Here is an 18,607-nt window from a genome sequence, read left to right as displayed (position 1 = left end):
AGGACTTCTCTTCTGAGAACCTTGGCTACATCCATAACCTTATTCTCTGCAGAAGTAGGTGGATCACAACGCTAGCTGTTGAGAAAACTTACCATACCAGCAATATTGATTAAAAACTGGGCTATATTTGATGTCTGGAAAGGGGCTGCAGATATCACAAGCTTCATCATCTCTATCAGATTGAGCAGCTAAAGTGTTTATATGTACAGGAGGGATACAGATATTGGACAGAGTAGAATCGGCTATTTGATGTTGAACACTACTTTGCAGTGTGATACAACTATTAACCACACTGAAGCTGCCAGGTATTGTAGGAGCTAATGAGCAATCAATTTTTATTTGATATAGAGCCTTTCATAGTAGACCACCAGAGGGGCTGGGCTATCTTACACAAAATAGTTTAATACCTGCCATTACAGCCACCACAATTTAAGAACATGCCTGTAATAAAATTGAAAATCAGTACTGCTAGCTGAGATGAAGCAATCTGGTTAGGCATGTGTTTCTCTCCTGGGAGTGGGTAGGAGTGTATGATGGGAGGATTCTAACCCTTTCAAAATAATATTGAAAGTCAAGTCCAATTCAGGGATTTGCAGACCGATAGTCACAGGTTAACAAATACCGAGAAAGAAATTGCATTTTAAAGGCTAAGCCATCCATCATGTGTGCTTGTTATTGTTCAACACAAGAACTAACGGATGTACATATATACCTAGAACTCTCTTTAACCGCTATATTAAGGGAAGTACCCTACTGAGCTCAGTCCAGATGGTTGTCATGCTGATGTGCTAGGGAGGCTGCACTATGGTTGATCCCTGGAGCCAGCATTGCAGCCGTTGTGTGCTGATGCACCAGGGAGGCAAAATAGGCTGATCCCTGGAGCCAGCATTACACTTCAGCCCTCAACACCAGGCAGAAGGATATCTGCATCATCAGATGGAAGGAAACACAGATGGATCACATTAGTTTACAGTAAAAGAAGCTATGTCTTTGTTGGTGCTTATCTTAGCAAGAGCCGAGTCCAATATCAGCATGGAGTTTTAACACATACACTCATGAATCATGAATATCTGGATACATCCAGTGACTGCTGTGAATAGTGCAGCTGGCGACGAGGAAAATACCTTGTGACATCCTGGAGAGACAGCTGACAGGAAGAAATAGACCCCATTGGGGCTGGCAGGGGTTAACCACCCTAGCTGGCAGTATCCAGCTTTGTGTTTTCAAATGGAACAGGATGCAGGAGACACCTGTCCAAGGCTTCTAAGAAATTAAAAGAAAAATACCCTAGAGTCTGCAAGAGTGGAGGGGGGGGGGGGGGGGCGGAAGATGACTCAAGGTTTTACTTAACGACTTAGGAAAGGAAATGGATATGAGAACGAAGAGTACTTTGCAAAGGACTGGAACAACCCTCTTTTGAGATTTGGGACTAGGCTGCAATAGGGTATTTTTAATACATAAAATAATTTTCATTTTTCAAGATCTGCAGGTAGCAAAGACATGCAGCTCCAGGTTTGTGTCTGTGGCTGGAGCAAAGTGACAACAGTTAGGAGTTTGAAGATTCGTCAAGGGAGAACAATTACATTACAAAACAATTACATCCCAAAGGTAGACAAATCTAAATCTAAAACAAAATGACCAAAATGGTTTAATAGGTCAATCAAAAAAAATATTCAGCAAAAAAAGGCACTTTACAGAGCGTTTGAAAGGGACCAAAAACAAAGTACACAGAAAGTGTACTTGGAACTGCAAAAACAAGTTTAGAAATCAATATTGCTAAGGGGGCTAAAACCAATTCGAAAATGTTTTTTCCAATATTTTAACAGCAAGAGAACATTCAAAGAGGAGGTTAAATGTCTAAGAGACACAAATGGCAAAATCATAGACGAAGAAAGAAAATAGCAAATATATTAAATGATTACTTTTCACAGGTTTTTACAAAGGAGGACACGGACAACATGCCCCACATGTCGAACTGTTCCTATCCAGTTTTAAATAACTTTAGCATAACAGAGGCAGAAGTGTTAAAGGGACTAGGAGCTCTTAAAATAAACAAATCCCCTGGGCCGGATGATATCCTCCCAATAGTACTCAAAGAAATGAAAGAAGTTATTTACAAACTGCTAACCAAGATCATGCAACAGTCTCTTGACACAAGGGTTGTACCGACAGACTGGAGAATTGCAAACGTAATACCGATCCACAAAAAGGGAGACAAAACCGAACCAGGCAACTACAGACCAATAAGCCTGACTTCTATTATATGTAAACTTATGGAAACTATAATAAGATCCAAACTGGAAAATTACCTATATGGTAACAATATCCTGGGAGACAGTCAGCATGGTTTTAGGAAAGGGAGATCGTGTCTAACTAAGCTGCTTGACTTTTTGGAGGATGCAGCATCAACAATGGATAACTGCAAAGCACATGACATGGTCTGCAAAGCTTTTGACAAAGTCCCGCATAATAGATTAATCCCTACTGCGTTCAGTTTGAGAATTAAAGGAAATTAATGCACATGGATTGGGGAGTGGTTAACATGTAGAAAACATAAAGTACTGATTAGAGGAGAAACCTCAAAATGGAGCGAGGTAACCAGTGGAGTACCACAGGGATCAGTATTAGGTCCTCTGCTATTCCTAATCTACATTAATGATTTAGATTCTGGTATAGTAAGCAAACTCGTTAAATTTGCAGACGACACAAAAATAGGAGGAGTGGCAAACACTGTTGCAGCAGCAAAGGTCATTCAAAATGATCTAGACAGCATTCAGAACTGGGCAGACACATGGCAAATTACATTTAATAGAGAAAAGTGTAAGGTACTGCAAGCAGGCAATAAAAATGTGCATTATAAATATCATATGGGAGATACTGAAATAGAAGAAGGGAACTATGAAAAGGACCCAGGAGTTTATGTTGACTCAGAAATTTCGTCATCTAGACAGTGTGGGGAAGCTATAAAAAAAGGCCAACAAGATCCTCGGATATATTGTGAGAAGTGTTGAATTTCAATCAAGGGAAGTAATGTTAAAACTTTACAATGCATTAGTAAGACCTCAGCTAGAATATTGTGTTCAGTTCTGGTCACCTCGTTACAAAAATGATATTGATGCTCTAGAAAGAGTGCAAAGAAGAGCAACCAGAATTATCCCGGGTTTAAAAGGCATGTCATATGCAGACAGACTAAAAGAATTGAATCTATTCAGCCTTGAACAAAGAAGACTACGCGGCGATCTGATTCAAACATTCAAAATCCTAAAAGGTATAGACAGTGTCGACCCAGGGGACTTTTTCGACCTGAAAAAAAAGAAACAAAGACCAGGGGTCACAAATGGCGATTAGATAACGGGGCATTCAGAACAGAAAATAGGAGGCACTTTTTTACACAGAGAATTGTGAGGGTCTGGAACCAACTCCCCAGTAATGTTGTTGAAGCTGACACCCTGGGATTATACATATCCCTTCAACGTAGCGCCGAAACAGTACCTCCAATAAATAGTAGCTGCTACGGCCAAATCGTAGCCTTTGACATCTCTGCATTATGATTTGCACATCCTTCATATACTGTACATATGTATATAGAGAGAGATATGTTGAATACATGCAGTAGCAATCCACAGCGTTCAGTTATTCTGCTAGTATCAATCATTTATGTATCAATATTGTTAACTAAAGGACTGACAATTATACAATTATGGGTAATATTAAATATTTTAAGTATCAATCTATGTTAAACGTAAGGGTTTTTATTAACCATTCCGTGTTGCCAAGACGCTGATTCTCTGCGGTCATCTGCTGTCCCTCTGGTCCGTCCGCGTTGGTGTTATTGGAGTCTCTCTCCGAGTTTGAACCTTTTGATTCAGAGGCATATAGCTTGAATTGAGAGACAGGAGACAATCCCTTTTTTCTCTCTCTACATCAGACCCATCACTACATAATTCACATTCATAAGAGGTGTCTAAAACTGATAAAATTAGGCTCCTCTCACTTTCACTGTCGCTGTCAGCCAACACTGGCAGATGCAAGGAGCATGAGGTCACCTTTCTTCTGGCCTCACACCAGGAAATGGAGATCGTCCTCTGTGTATTTCTGGGTATTATTTGATTAATTGTAGCGCGATTAAACATAATTTGGTAAAATCACTGTGATTATATGTTCAAGTGAGACCTGTTAATATTATTTTGTATGTTTATGGTAACAGTCAAGTTCCATGTCATAGGAAGCTTAAATCCCGTTCTTGCCGGTCCTGAAAGGTTTATTTTTTTTATTTCCTGGTCCTGCCTGTTCCCGTGAGCTACACTCCTGTACCATCCCAGCCCGCAAAATTTAACACAAGTTTTGAGTTGAAAAAATAAAGGAAAAAGTACAAACTATTCTTGTGCCCACTAGACAGCAGCAGGAGATTGAGTGCTTATAGAAAGGAGGCAGCTAAGGAAGCAATGGAGGAGAGCAGAACAAAGTCAGGAGGAGGCACTCAATCTATTACAAAAGATCATGAAAAACAAGCTTGCAACATTGTGCAGAGCTGAGCGCCTGCAGAAACTCTGCAAAAAAGGAACATGCAAGAACCCATTCAAATTTGCAAAGTTATTCACCAGGGAGAAAAATAGCATAATAAAAGCAACTAAGTCTGAGCTGGAGAGATATCACGAGGAAACACACAGATTCAAAAAGGCAGGAGCCTATGTCGATTCCTTCAGATACCACCTATCAATCCACCAGAATATCAAATGGAGGACTGTGCACCTAAGTAGAAAGAAGTAGAGCAAGCTGTGAAAAAAGCAAGGGCATCATTATTAATATTATTATTTCTTAGCAGACTGTTACAAGATACCACATTATTTTTACATACAATTACCCATTTATACAGTTGGGTTTTTACTAGAGCAATCTAGATAAAGTACCTTGCTCAAGGGTACAGCAGCAGCGTCCCCCACTTGGGATTGAACCCACAACCCTCTGGTCAAGAGTCCAGAGCCCTAATCATTACTCCACACTGCTGCATCTCCAGGGCCTAATGGAGTTCCATATTGTTATTATTATTATATATTTTTTAGCATATGCCCTTACCCAGGGCGACTTACAGTCAAAAACAAAAAATACATTTCAAGAATCACAGTACAAGTATTAATACAATTAAGAGCAAGATAAAATACAATGACTTCAGTTCTATTAAGTACAAGTATATGACAAATTACGATTCAGTATCGGAGCAGATAATAGTGTCAGTGACAGTTACATCAGGATACGATTAAATGCAAAATACTACAGATTGAATAACACTTATAGCAGATTACAATACAGTACTCTGTAAAGTACAGGAATAAATGCAGTAAAATAGGGAGCAGATAAGTGCAAGTTAAACGCATTAAGGAAGAGTGATAAAGTGTCCAGAGGGAAAAAGAGTTCTACAGGTGCTGTCTGAAGAGGTGAGTCTTGAGGAGGCATCGGAAGGTGGTCAGGGACTGGGCAGTCCTGACATCTGTAGGAAGGTCATTCCACCATTGCGGGGCGAGGGTGGAGAAGGAGCGGGCTCTGGAGGCAGGGGAGCGTAGAGGAGGTACAGTCAGTCTTCTATTGCAGGAGGAAGCGGAGAGGTCGAGTGGGTGTGGGTCGAGCTGTGCAGTCTGGTCAAGGCATCTGTAGGAGTGAGCGGAGCAGTGGAGTTGCATGGGAGAAGCGAGGCAGAGAGAACACCAGGCGAGCAGCGGAGTTCTGGATGAGCTGGAGCAGATGGGTGGTGGACGCAGGGAGGCCAGCCAGGAGGGAGTTGCAGTAGTTTAGGCGGGAGAGTACCAGAGCCTGGACAAGGAGCTGGGTTGCGTAGTTGGTGATGAAGAGTCGGATTCTTCGTATGTTGCTCAGGAAGAAAATCGGCAAGTGCGTGCCAGAGTGGAGATGTGCTGGGAATGCGAGAGGCAGAGGTCCAGGGTGACTGATGTTCTTAGCTGAGGAGGAGGGAGAGAGTGTGGTAGATTCCAAAGGAATGGAGATAGAGAGATCAGAGGAGGGGGAGGGAAAGGGAAAGAAAAGGAGGTCAGATTTAGAGAGGTTGAGTTTGCGGTGATGCAAGTGCATCCAGGAGGAGATAGCAGACAGACAGGTAGAGATACAGGAGGGGATGGTGGAGTCAGAGGTGGGGGGGGGGGGGGGAGAAGAGGAAAATCTGAACATCAGCCTAGAAATGGTACGAGAAACCACAGGATGCGATGAGAGGGCCCAGGGAGCAGGTGTAGAGACAGAACAGGAGAGGACACAAGACTGACCCTTGGGGGGACTCCTGTTGAGAGAGGGCGAGGTGTGGAGGTTGCTCCACGCCAGGTAACCTGGTAAGTGTGGTTGGAGAGGTAGGAGGAGAACCAGGCCAGAGCAGTGCCAGAGATTCCCAGGTCAGCGAGAGAGGATAGTAGAATAGAGTGATCGACAGTGTCAAAGGCAGCAGAGAGGTCGAGGAGAATTAGGACAGAGGAGAGAGAGACAGCTCGGGCAGAGTTTAGCGAGTTAGTGACAGACAGGAGGGTGGTTTCAGTGGAGTGAGCAGCGCGGAAGCCAGATTGGAGAGGGTCGAGCAGAGAGTGGTTGGACAGGAAAGCAGAGAGCTGGCGGTGTACAGTCCGCTCTAGGGTTTTGGAGAGGAAGGGTAGGAAGGAGACAGGACGGTAGCTCTGGAGGGAGTTGGGGTCGAGGGTAGGTTTTTTGAGAAGGGGAGTGATAGAGACTTGTTTGAAGGCAGAGGGAGAGAGACCAGAAAGGAGAGAGGTGTTGAGAAGGGAAGTTGAGCAGGAGCAGCAGCTTGAAAGAGGTGAGTGGGGAGGAGGTCCAGGGCACACGTGGTGGGTTTGTGGCCCTGGAGCAGGGAGGCGAGGTCAGTGTCTGAGAGGGGAGAGAAGGTGGAGAAGGAGGGTGAGTTAGTAGGGGATGCAGTTGGTGTAGGGGTTGGAGCAGGAGGGGGTGGGGGGAAGGGAGAGGTGTTAAAGAGTTTGGGGATATCTGAGATATCTTAGTGGAAGCTTGGAATATAGATTTGAAATAAGAACATTTAGCAGAGGAGAAGGAGGAGAGGAGGAGGGAGCGGTAGAGGTCTAGGGCAGCAGGGGAGTTTGGTTCTCTTCCATTTCTTTTCAGCAGATCGCAGTGTGGTTCTTGCTGAGCGGAGCACAGAGGAGAGCCAGGGTTGGGGAGGGCACAGAGGGAGTCGAGGGAGGAGGTGAGGGAGGAGAAGAGGGTGGAGGTAGCAGAGTCTACAGACAGTTGGGAGAAGGAGTCGATAGGAGGGAGGTGAGACAGCAGTGGAGGCAAGGACAGAGGGGGAGAGAGAGTGGAGGTTACGGCAAAAGGTAACAGTGGGGGTAGGAGGAGCAGGGAGAGATGGGAGAGACAGAGATAAAGAGATGAAATAGTGATTAGAGAGGTCCAGGGGGGTGACAGAGAGGGTGGAGGGGCTGCAGGCTCTGGAGAAGGTGAGGTCCAGTTGACGGCCAGCTTTGTGGGTAGGAGGGGATGGAGAGAGAGAGAGAGAGAGAGAGAGAGAGAGAGAGAGAGAGAGAGAGAAGTTGAAGGAGTGAAGGAGAGGGAGGAATCCGGCAGAGTGGCTGGGGTTGGAGAGATGGATATTGAAATCACCTAATAGGACAGTTGGGGTAGACAGAGAGGGGAGGGAGGAGAGTAGATAGTCGAGTTCATCGAGAAAGTGAGCGAGAGGTCCAGGGGGACTGTACAGTACAATTAGAAGGAGTTGACAGGGAGAGGTTAGTTGGACAGCATGAAATTCAAAGGTGTTAACAGAGAGTGAGGAGAGGTCGGAGGGGACAGAAAAGAGTAAGGAAGGAGAGAGGAGAAGACCAGTCCCACCCCACCGTCCAGTGAGATGTGGAGTATGGGACAGGACGTAGAGAGAGGACAGGGCGGCAGTATTATCAGGGGACAGACAGGTTTCAGTGAGAGCAGGAAATCGAGAGAGAGATGGGAGGCAAAGGCAGGGCAGAGATGAAATCAGCTTTGTTAGCAGAAGAGTGACAGTTCCAGAGTGCACCAGAGAGAGTGCGAGGGGGGAGAGGGGGAGAGGGGGGGAGAGGCAGAGGGATGAGGTTTGAGGGGTTGGAGGAGCAGCAGCAGAGAGAGGGCAGAGGACGAGAGTGAGAGGAGAGAATAACAGGGATGTGACAGACAGTCATAGCAGGACAGGCGAGACAAATAGGCAGTGGGAGTGGGAGCGGTGGGGGGGGGGGGGGGGGGGGGGGGGGGTACAGACCTGACTAGTAGATGGCGTCTTCCAGAGCGCTGCTAGGTTCTGATCTTTTCCAACAGCCTCTCTGTGCAGGCCTCCCCTCGCTGGACTCCCGCAGCTAGACTCTTGGCTCTTTTGTTGTGAGGCTCTTCGGTTGGCTGCCGCTTCGTGCTGGCGCATGATATAACAACTAGGTGGATAAAAGCTGTGTGGAAACCAATCAAATTGAAAATCAACCTCTATTCAATTTAACCACACTCACCTGGTACTAATCAAACACTAGATCACTTAATTGAAACACCACCTTTATAATGTTACTTAAATATAGCTAATGTAAATCACTTGAAGCAGGATCACTTACCTATCTGTCTCTGGTTACCTTTACAGTGTACAAGAGTGCCCCTGGTGTTCTACAAATCCTGTGGAAACTGATGAAAGTGGCATGGGAAAACAGGTTGTTCCAAGAGCATGGCACCGAGCAGGTGGGGTCTTTATACCCAAAGAAAAAGATTCTACGAGTAAATCGGTCAGTTTCATCCTATTTCCCTGTTAAACAGGGAAGGCAAGATTTTCTTCTGCATTGTTGCACATAAATTGTCAGCTTACCTATTGAAGAACTGCTTCATTGAACGGTTGGCTTCCAGAATGTGAGTGCCACGAATTAGAGCATACATGGATGACATGACAATCATGACTACAACAGTAGCCTGCACTAAATCAGTTTATTGGGCAAACTAATCAATAACACTGAATGGGCATTTCAATGCAATTCAAGCCCACTTAGTCAAGGAGCATCTCTATAATTTAAAGGTAAAGTAGTGGATAAGAGGTTCTACATTAAACGGCGAGGAGGTACCAACAGTGTCTGAAAAGCCTGTGAAAAGCCTTGGGAGATCGTATGATGGGGACCTAAAGGACACAGTTTGTGTGGGAGAAGTGAGACAATAAGCAGTGCATGAGTTGAAGAGCATAGACAGCAGCGCTTTACCGGGCAAACTCTGGTGCTTTCAGTTTGGTCTACTGCCAAGACTTCTGTGGCCACTCGCTGTTTCTGAGGTTTCCTTGACAACAGTAGAGAAGCTGGAAGTGTTAATCAGTTCATACGTCAGGAAATGGTTAGGAGTTCCATGCTGGCTCAGCAGAGTGGGACTATATGGTAAAGGAACACTGCAGCTGCTGGTCTCAGCTCTAACCGAGGAGCTTAACCCTTTGCGGTCCATTTATTCAGTGCGTCTCAGGCGCATCAGGGCCAATTTATTTTCACACGTGCAGTTTATTTTAGACACGGTGTTTAAAAGTATTTTTTTCACAGTAAAACAAGTTTAAAAGGCACTGCATATCAACAGGACACTAAGTACTGCATCTCCAGCCCCACCCCACCCCTTGTTCGCTGTATTTTTCAAATACCTCTTCATAGTAGTGCATACCGATAAATCATCTCGCCAAACTCCTCAATAATGTCATCCAAGTCATTATTTTATTACTATAACATCTCAAAAAGCTCTGCAAATGTCTGTGATATTCTTTGAGCGCTGGATGCAGCTATCTCTGTGGTGCCGGGGCTAAGTGTATTTCTCAGCCACTGAATGGTTCTCACTCGGCCATTGAATGGTTTTCCGGAGAAAAAACGACTAGAGACCTGTTTTTTTACGTCTTTTTGATGTCAGACAGGGTCCGATATTGGACCGGAAAGGGAAAATTGCAATATCGGACCAGGTCCGACATAGGACCGCAAAGGGTTAAGTGCGCCAAGGTTCGATTGGAAATGACATTGGTAGAGTCACACGACGAATGTGTGAGGGAGGCAGCACCTGTGTTGAAAACTGGGAGTGGGCAGCAAAGGAAGCTGTGGAAGATGCAAAGGCTGCCTTTCGTATCAGTGATATCATGGGGCAAGTACAGCATGCAAGAGGAGGCCTTGGTATGAGTTCAGCTCCTTCTATATGGCACAAAGCTGCCCCAGCTTAATGGAGGAAGCTGGTAGTGAACGTGGTGCAAAAGCAGGAGAGGAAGAGGTGTGTAAAGGCAGTTTCCCAGGCCAAGCAGGGAGAATGGACTACATGGGAGAGTGTGGAATGGCGCAAGATTGGCTGGCAAGATCTATGGACAGTGGAACAGAGCAGGATCAGTTTCCTCATCAGGAAAACATATGATGTTCTACCATCACCACAGAACCTTAATCTATGGGTAGGAGAGGATCCGTGGTGTCCTTTGTGTTCATTGCCAGCTAAATTAAGAACCTTTTTTTTTTTTTTTTTTTTTTTTTTTTTTTAAGTAAATTGATTTTACCCCGTTTTTCAAGTTCAGAAACTCGATCACGTGCACTAAACCAAACCAAACAGCTCCGGTAGTTCTAGGTATAACGTATTATAAAATCGACATAAGTTTCTGCAACCCTGGGTCTGCTGATCCTCATCTTTCTTGGGACTGACTACTTATTCCAAAATGTAAATAAGTAAATAAATAAATAAACAAATGGCACAAAAGAGGAGATTGAGAGTACACAGTGGTAGACTAACGACTTTATAGTAGTTTCCCAACCAATACATTCGTATTGCAGTATTCCAGATTATTAGCTGCATAACACTGGTCTTGTGGGCACAAGAGTTTTGAAGACCACTGGCTTAGCTGGTCTTGCACACACAGTCTTACATATACAATTTTTTCACCACAAGTATTTTATTTTAATCAGATTTTAGGGCATTTACACAAAAATCCATTACTTACAATACAATCTTTTCTATTTTGATTTAAAAAATATACTTTAATCTAGAAACATTTCATTTTAAAAGTTTTTTTTTTTTTTTTTTTTTTTTTTTTTTTACAACAATTTATTTACTCCCAAAACCCTACGGAAAACAAACAAAATCCACCTCCCAAGTAAAAATGTACCAAAAGAATTTCTGCATTTTAATGCAGACACCCCAGTCATTAAATGTGCAACTTTTCCTTTAAAAAAAATACTGAACAAGTGATATGTACAGTAAGAGGGTCAGGATTACAGTTGCATGGCAAATGCTGGAGCTGAACAACAATTCATGATGCATTACAGAATCTGTACCTACCTGAGCAAGGGAACAGCAGACTCCATGGAGTGCGTGTTTAGAGAACAGCAGACTCCATGGAGTGCGTGTTTAGAGAACAGCAGACTCCATGGAGTGCGTGTTTAGAGAACAGCAGACTCCATGGAGTGCGTGTTTAGAGAACAGCAGACTCAATGGAGTGCGTGTTTAGAGAACAGCAGACTCCATGGAGTGCGTGTTTAGAGAACAGCAGACTCCATGGAGTGCGTGTTTAGAGAACAGCAGACTCCATGGAGTGCGTGTTTAGAGAACAGCAGACTCCATGGAGTGCGTGTTTAGATGTCATGCTCTTCCTAGTGGGGGAACAAATTTAGCAGTACGTATATCTCAGTTATATGAAAGGCCAATGTTTGTCAGTTCCAACCAAATATCGATCTGGATTGAAACCTTGCAGGTTTACAGGTTGATCATCCGGATATATTATGCAAGTTGCAAGGAAAATCTGAACTGACAACTAGGTTTGCTTTGGCATGAGATACTGCACTATGTATGTTTATTAACCAATCAACTGTGTACACTACAACCCTCTCTCTTTTTTCAATATTTCCAAAGACCCATCTAGCTGTGAAGTGAAATGTGGATGCAAGTTTGTTTTTAGGAATAAAACCCCAAACTCATTATACATACTATACTCAATACATTTCATGTTGTAAATAGTACAAGAAAAGGCTGGTTAACTTAAAATTACTTCTTGTATTCAACTGACACTCTTACACTTACATTCATTTTGCAAGTACCATAGATTTGATGGCTTAAGACAAAAAAAGCACATCAAAATTACCACTGTAATTATAGCGAAGACTACAGTATATTTCACTTGCCAATCTGACCGCTAGTCATTGAATCTGAACACGTTAATACCTCCGTATTATTTTAGTAATATTTGCTCAAACCTATTATACAACAGGGACCTTGGTGTTAGTGGGGAAAAAAAAATAATCAAGTCATATACCAGTCATAAAAGGACGGTTATTTTTAATCTCTTGGATCCCTGATGATACACATTTATTGGCATATACTGTATTCAAAGTATCTATATATATATAAAAAATCCTTATGTAAAAGACCAACCAAATCATATCAAGGCTATCATATTTCCCTTTTAATCAAAAAAAAAAAAAACACACACACAGCCTACAAATCTTATTCAGCAGTTCAATAACATTAAGGGACTTGATAATGAAACATACATTTAATACAAACCTGAAAAGTAGCTTTAAAACATCAAATACATCGCTACCAGGAAAACAGCTGTAAGGCTTTAGAAGCCTGGTCACAGTAAGTCTTGGTTAAAGCAGCTATGAAAGGTTTCAGGATATCAAAAAGAAAAAAAAGTTGCGAACACTAGTACCCCAAAAAAAAAAAAAAAAAAAAAAAAAAAAAAAGAAAAAAACACACCACACAACACCAAACCCCAAATAATTCTTATAAAGGACTTGCCGATCACCCCATGCAAGTAGTGGTGTAATAGAACGGGTGAACAGGTACAGGTCACGCAAACGTAACTGCAGTGCATCCAAGTTGCAAACAGCTAGTCTAAGCTCAGCCTCCAATGTGAATAAACTGTATCACATCTACAGGACTTGCAAGACACAGATTCAATTTACTATTTTTACTCCATATAATACATTTATTTGTACGAGAGGATTAATTCAATAGAAAAACATCACTTTATTTATTTATTTTTTAAAAAAATATGTATTCATGTGCGTATGCCACTCCATGCAGTAAAAGTCCAACTGATTTGCCTAGATATTTACCAGCTGAAATGGATGCATAACTTATTAATATTTTTTGCATCCATTAAACATGTCCCCACATGTGCAGTTCAACAGGGATGTGTATATAGTGATAATTTTACACATTTTTACATTGGAAATAAATGTTATTAATTTTATTTCTCATACATGGAGGTAGCCTATTAATTTTCTCCTCCCAAAAGGTGAGTAATGTGCTCGGAATGAGATATCGTAATCCATCCATTGCAGCATTACAGAGAAGCCGGGTGGCATTATTGCAGGGATTTACCATTCCATTCAATTAATGTTAAACACTGCGTTACATAAAATAACCAAACTTTAAATAACCATTAAGTTTATATGCATTTAATATTGTTTATGGATCAATTTATTTGATGTGTTTTTCTCCTTTAAGTATAGCTTTCAAATTTACAAAAAAGGGGGTGGTTGTTTAATGGGGCTTGCTGGACATACATATGCATGAATTTGGTTGTCAAGGGTATTACTTCTTAATTAAATTAATTAAAAATTAATTAAGATTAGAAAATTGAAAACCAAATAAAAAAAAAAAAAAAAAAAAAAAAGTGTGTTTATTTCAATTGACAGTCGAAGCAGGGCTTTAAAAACAACATGCCTGCAGTTTATCTTATCACTTGTTTGGTCCGTCTTTCCTTCCACTCCAGTACTTGGTGTAAGCCTCTTGGAACATGTGCTTGCAACACAGTTGAGCATTGAGCTTGGAGCAGATGAGAAAGGAGCCGCCCATTTTGCGGTGCAGGGAGTAAGTCTCCTCTGGGGGGGGAGACAACCTCTCCTTCAACATCACAGGGATCAGGTTGTGGATGCGCTGGGTGGTGCCTTGGGAGCCAAAATTGAAGGGCTCCTCAGATGCAAAAGCCTCCCCCAGGATCATCACAGCATCAACATGGGCATTCTCCATCGCCTATCATAGTAAAGCATGAAATCCTGTGGTTACATCACATACAACAGAGCTTTAAAAAATACACCATTCTAGTACTATTTAAGAATTAACTCTGAGGGGCGCTGGTATTTAGTCATTATTGCCACCCACTTTCTGCAGCTCCTGCTTTTCTATGGAGGTCTGCCATCCAGTGAACTGATCAGGGTTACACATGCTTGCCATCCGAGATCGGGATGGCATAGTGTATTGGTGATGTAGCGAGGAGTCTGGCAGTATTCCCACTCTGCTTGGTTGTAACAATTTAGACTAGTATTTATTTCTACCAAGGCTGGCAGTCATGCAGAGAGCTCAACAATCGAATAGTGATGTTGAATAATCTACTCTTCACCCCTCAGCCAGGTAGTGGCACCTGGGAAATGCAGGAGCAAAGTCCAGTCGTGTGGCATCCCATTATTTTCTCTTTACAAATAGTTTGGAATCTTTCACTTTGAATTAAATTTTAAAATGTAGATCTATTCTATTTATTTATTTATTTATTTATTTATTTATTTATTTATATCTGTGTAAACATATACTCCTTGTGGAAGGTTTTACAATTTTCTACAATGAAAGTGTGTATGGGTTCTTCTGTCTAGTGTCTTCTTACCTTTGACTCATACCCAGTAAGAAATTTCATATCTATGGATCGTTTCAGCACCTCTTCTCGATTCCCATCAGCTGCTGCCTTGATAACCTGACAAATTTGAGATGATAATGATCACTATGAACCATAAATCAAAATTGTCTTTGAGCTCAGTTGTTACATTCCCTGGTGCCATTAGGTGGAAACAGCCACCTCACAACTGTCTGGCATCTGAATGATAACTGCTAACTTGTACCGTAGTAACCGCGTATAGGAACACCTCCTAGAGAACACTTCACCTAAGAGAACACCCTTGTGGTGAAACAGATTTTTCCCCATTGTAAATGCGCCACCTAAAAGGAACAGGCAGTTTGCTTAAAAGAACACCTTTTTAGCACCGCTAGCGATTCGTTCACAACTGATACAGTACTGTTTTTGTAACCTGATAACTCACACTGATTGGTTTATTCAGTCTTTTCAGAACCGCCGTAATATCATTGCCTCGTTTTGTATTCTGATTTCCACGAGTGCACCTCATCGGTACAAAATGTTAATGCACTAATGCATTGTAAAGTTTTAACATTACTTCCCTTGATTTAAATTCAACACTTTTCATTATATAGCCAAGCATTTTGTTTGCCTTTTTTAAAGAAAGATTCTTTCTTCAATTTTCAGTATCTCCCATATGGTATTTATAGGAGGCCATTTTTATTGCCTGCGTGCAGTACCTTACACTTTTCTATATTAAATGTAATTTGCCATATGTCTGTCCAGTTCTGAATGCTGTCATTTTGAAAAACCTTTACTGCTACAACTGTGTTTGCCACTCCTCCTATTTTTGTGTCGTCTGCAAATTTAACAAGCTTGCTTATTATACCAGAATCTAAAGTCATTAATGTAGATTAGGAACAGCAGAGGACCTAATACTAATCCCTGTGAGTAACCACTGGTTACCTCGCTCCATTTTGAGGTTTCTCCTCTACATCAGTACTTTCTGTTTTCTACATGTTAACCACTCCCTAATCCATGTGCATGCATTTCCTTGAATCCCTACTGCGTTCAGTTAGAGAATTAATTGTTTATGCGTGACTTGGTCAAAAGCTTTCTGAAAATCTAAATAAACCATGTCGTATGCTTTGCAAATATCCATTATCGATGTTGCATCCTCAAAAAAATCAAGCAGGTTAGTTAGACCCGATCTCCCTTTCCTAAAACCATGCTGACTGTCTCCCAGGATACTGTTACCATATAAGTCATTTTCCATTTTGGATCTTATTATAGTTTCCATAAGTTTACATACAAATCAATGTCAGGCGTATTGGTCTGCAGTTACCTGGTTTGGTTTTGTCTCCCTTTTTGTGGATCGATATTATGTTTGCATTTCTCCAGTCTGTCTGTACAACCCCTGTCTCAAGAGACTGTTGCAGGATCTTGGTTAGCGGTTTGTAAATAACTTCTTTCCTTTCTACGAGTACAATTGGGAGGATCTCATCCGGCGTAGCTCTCGGGCAGCTTACTGGTGCGCGGTGAGCCGAGGACACCCTGGCCGACCTAACCCTCCCTCCCCCCGGGCGGCACTCGGCCAATTGAGCGCTGCCCCCTGGAAGCTCCCGTCCTCGGTTGGCAAAGGAATAGCCTGGACTCAAACTCGCGAGGTCCAGGCTATAGAGAGCATCCTGCACTCCACGTGGAGCGCCTTTACTGGATGCGCCACTCGGGAGTCCCTTGTTTTACATTTTGATTTGTCAACTTTTGGGATGCAATTGTTTTGCACCTCTAGTGCTACATTTAAAAAAAAAATAGCAATCCTTTATCTGTGGATGTTTTCTCTGTTTTACTCTAATCTACTTCTGTTAGTCTCTTATTCATTCCTTCATAGTCTGCCTTTTAAAATTGCAAGCCTTAGCTTTAGTCTTTTGGGGTTTTAAAAAGCATGAGCCATGTTGTGATCTGAGTTTGCCAATGGTTCTCCGACATCTGTTTTAGTTATTCTGTCTTCGTTATTTGAAAAGACTAAATCAAGGCATGCCTCCCCTCTAGTCGATGCTTTGACAAATTGCGGGTACATTTAGTTTCTAGTACTACTTTTGCTGTGGAGGCAACAACTAAGCAAAACAAAAATGTAACAACCCCCCAGCAAAGTTATCAAAGCTATATTTATGTGTGCGTTCTCACCTCTATGTAGTTATCAGTAAAGTCCAAATCAAATCCTCTTGTAGCTCCAAAGTCCAGTAGGGCAACCTTTATAATTTAAACACAAAGAGAGACACATGTTTAATTCTACATTCATTGCAATAACTCTTACACATTTTGGCACAAAATTACAGGAGGACAAAAAGGAGATCTGGGGAAATCTAAAAATTATCCAGAGGAAATTCAAAACCCTATCTTAATTTATCACTAGAATTGCCACACGGGTCAATTTGACCCATTTTGGATTTAAAATGTTAATTACTCTTCCGCTGTGAATCGTATGCGTATGTCAGTTTTTTGACTTTTCCTAAATAAGAATTAGATATTCTGATGGCGATTGATAGCCAGAATTGCAAAAATGAGTAAGTTATAAACAGTTCTACCTAGAACTGCCACGTGGGTCAATTTGACCCATGCATTATAGTCTACATTTGTTTGTAGACTGACTACTCCTATCAGAGAGCAACGAGACAGAGATTTGCTATGATCGTGGAAAACACAGTGCACCAATGAAGTACCAGATCAACCGAGCATAAAACCCGCCTCAGTGTCAATCTTTCTGTTGCACCAATTAGAAAAGCTACATGGAGGTAATTGCCAAACCCATTCCTTTTTATAATAGCCGCACTTACTGTGGCACCACAGCAGCAGGATACGCGACGGACTACTGTGTATGATGATAAATTACTAAAATTAATACATTAAAAAATGCGTTTAGTTAAGTCTGTCACGTGACCTATTATAGGTCTAGCATATTATTCAACGTTTAACCACTTCTTTGGCATTCAAACATTTACAATTCCCATCCCTACCATTTACACATTTTTTGTAGTCCATTATATGCATCAGCTTTGAACAGGAATTTAGTTATAGTTTCTTTTTTGCTTTACATCTGTGAGGATTGTGCTTTTTTGGTTGCTATTTTTGATACACCATTCTTTGAATGATCAAGTAGAACTGAATAGCGACAGCTGCGCCCCAGCTGCACATTATTATTATTATTATTATTGTACTTAGCCGACGCCTTTATCCAGAGCGACTTACAAGAGTATGAGACGTGTAAATTATAAATAACTACAACAAATAAACAAAGAGAGTAATATAGGAAGAAGAAACACAGTAGAATACAGGCTACAGGAAAACACTGCTGAGGTACAGAGGCGTATTCAGCATAGGCTTACATGCCCGGAGTAGTGTAATATATATTACATTTTTATGTTACCATTTCAGAAAATAGGTTTTGGCTTTACAGTTTTGGATGTACATATACCCGTTTACACAACAGTTTCTTTTGAAATGTTTCTTTTATTATAGTTTTTCATGTTTTGTAGTCGTGCTGTATATGCGCTCATTTTGGAAATAAATCCTTATGTTCATTTTTTCATTTAAATACTGTGTTTTCTGTGGTCCAAACGTTTGATATGATGTTCATGAATAAAACTTTTGTTGTATCTGATAGCTTGTCTTTCATATCGAAGCAGTTTAAAAATGTATGGGTCAAAATGACCTATGTGGCGGTTCTAGGTAGTCTGGCGGTTCTATTGTTAACCCCTTGCGGTCCTATGGTTGGACCTGGCCCGACATCGCAATTTTCCCTTTCCGGTCCAATGTTGGACCCTGTCCAACATCATCAAAAAGACGCAAAAAACAGGTCTTTAGTCGTTTTTTCTCCAGAAAAAGCCGAGAAAACCATTCAATTGCCGAGTGAGACCGATAGAGGCCGAGAGAAGCCGAAAAAAAAGGGGTGTATCATGAATACTGATACCCGACACCACATAGATAACACGGACATAAACAAACAAGATAGCTACTTCC

The 18,607-nt window shown here is 41.7% G+C and overlaps 1 protein-coding gene across 1 annotated transcript in view; it reads right to left on the bottom strand.

Moving 5' to 3' along the window:
- Nucleotides 1-12,274: 12,274 nt before the first annotated feature.
- Nucleotides 12,275-18,607, bottom strand: part of LOC117402235 (atypical kinase COQ8A, mitochondrial-like) — a 55,140-nt gene continuing 48,807 nt past the window's right edge. The window contains exons 13-15 of the mRNA XM_034003180.3: nt 16,775-16,840; nt 14,624-14,710; nt 12,275-13,998 (exon numbers count right to left, since the gene is read on the bottom strand). Of these exons, the coding sequence (XP_033859071.1) occupies nt 13,705-13,998; nt 14,624-14,710; nt 16,775-16,840 (447 nt within the window). The 3' untranslated portion in view covers nt 12,275-13,704. The remainder of the gene's footprint in view (nt 13,999-14,623; nt 14,711-16,774; nt 16,841-18,607) is intronic.

Source organism: Acipenser ruthenus, chromosome 5 (assembly GCF_902713425.1).
Source record: "Acipenser ruthenus chromosome 5, fAciRut3.2 maternal haplotype, whole genome shotgun sequence".
NCBI lineage: Eukaryota > Metazoa > Chordata > Actinopteri > Acipenseriformes > Acipenseridae > Acipenser > Acipenser ruthenus.
The sequence above is the reverse complement of the archived record's forward strand: the minus strand, read 5'-3'. Positions and strand labels throughout refer to the sequence as shown.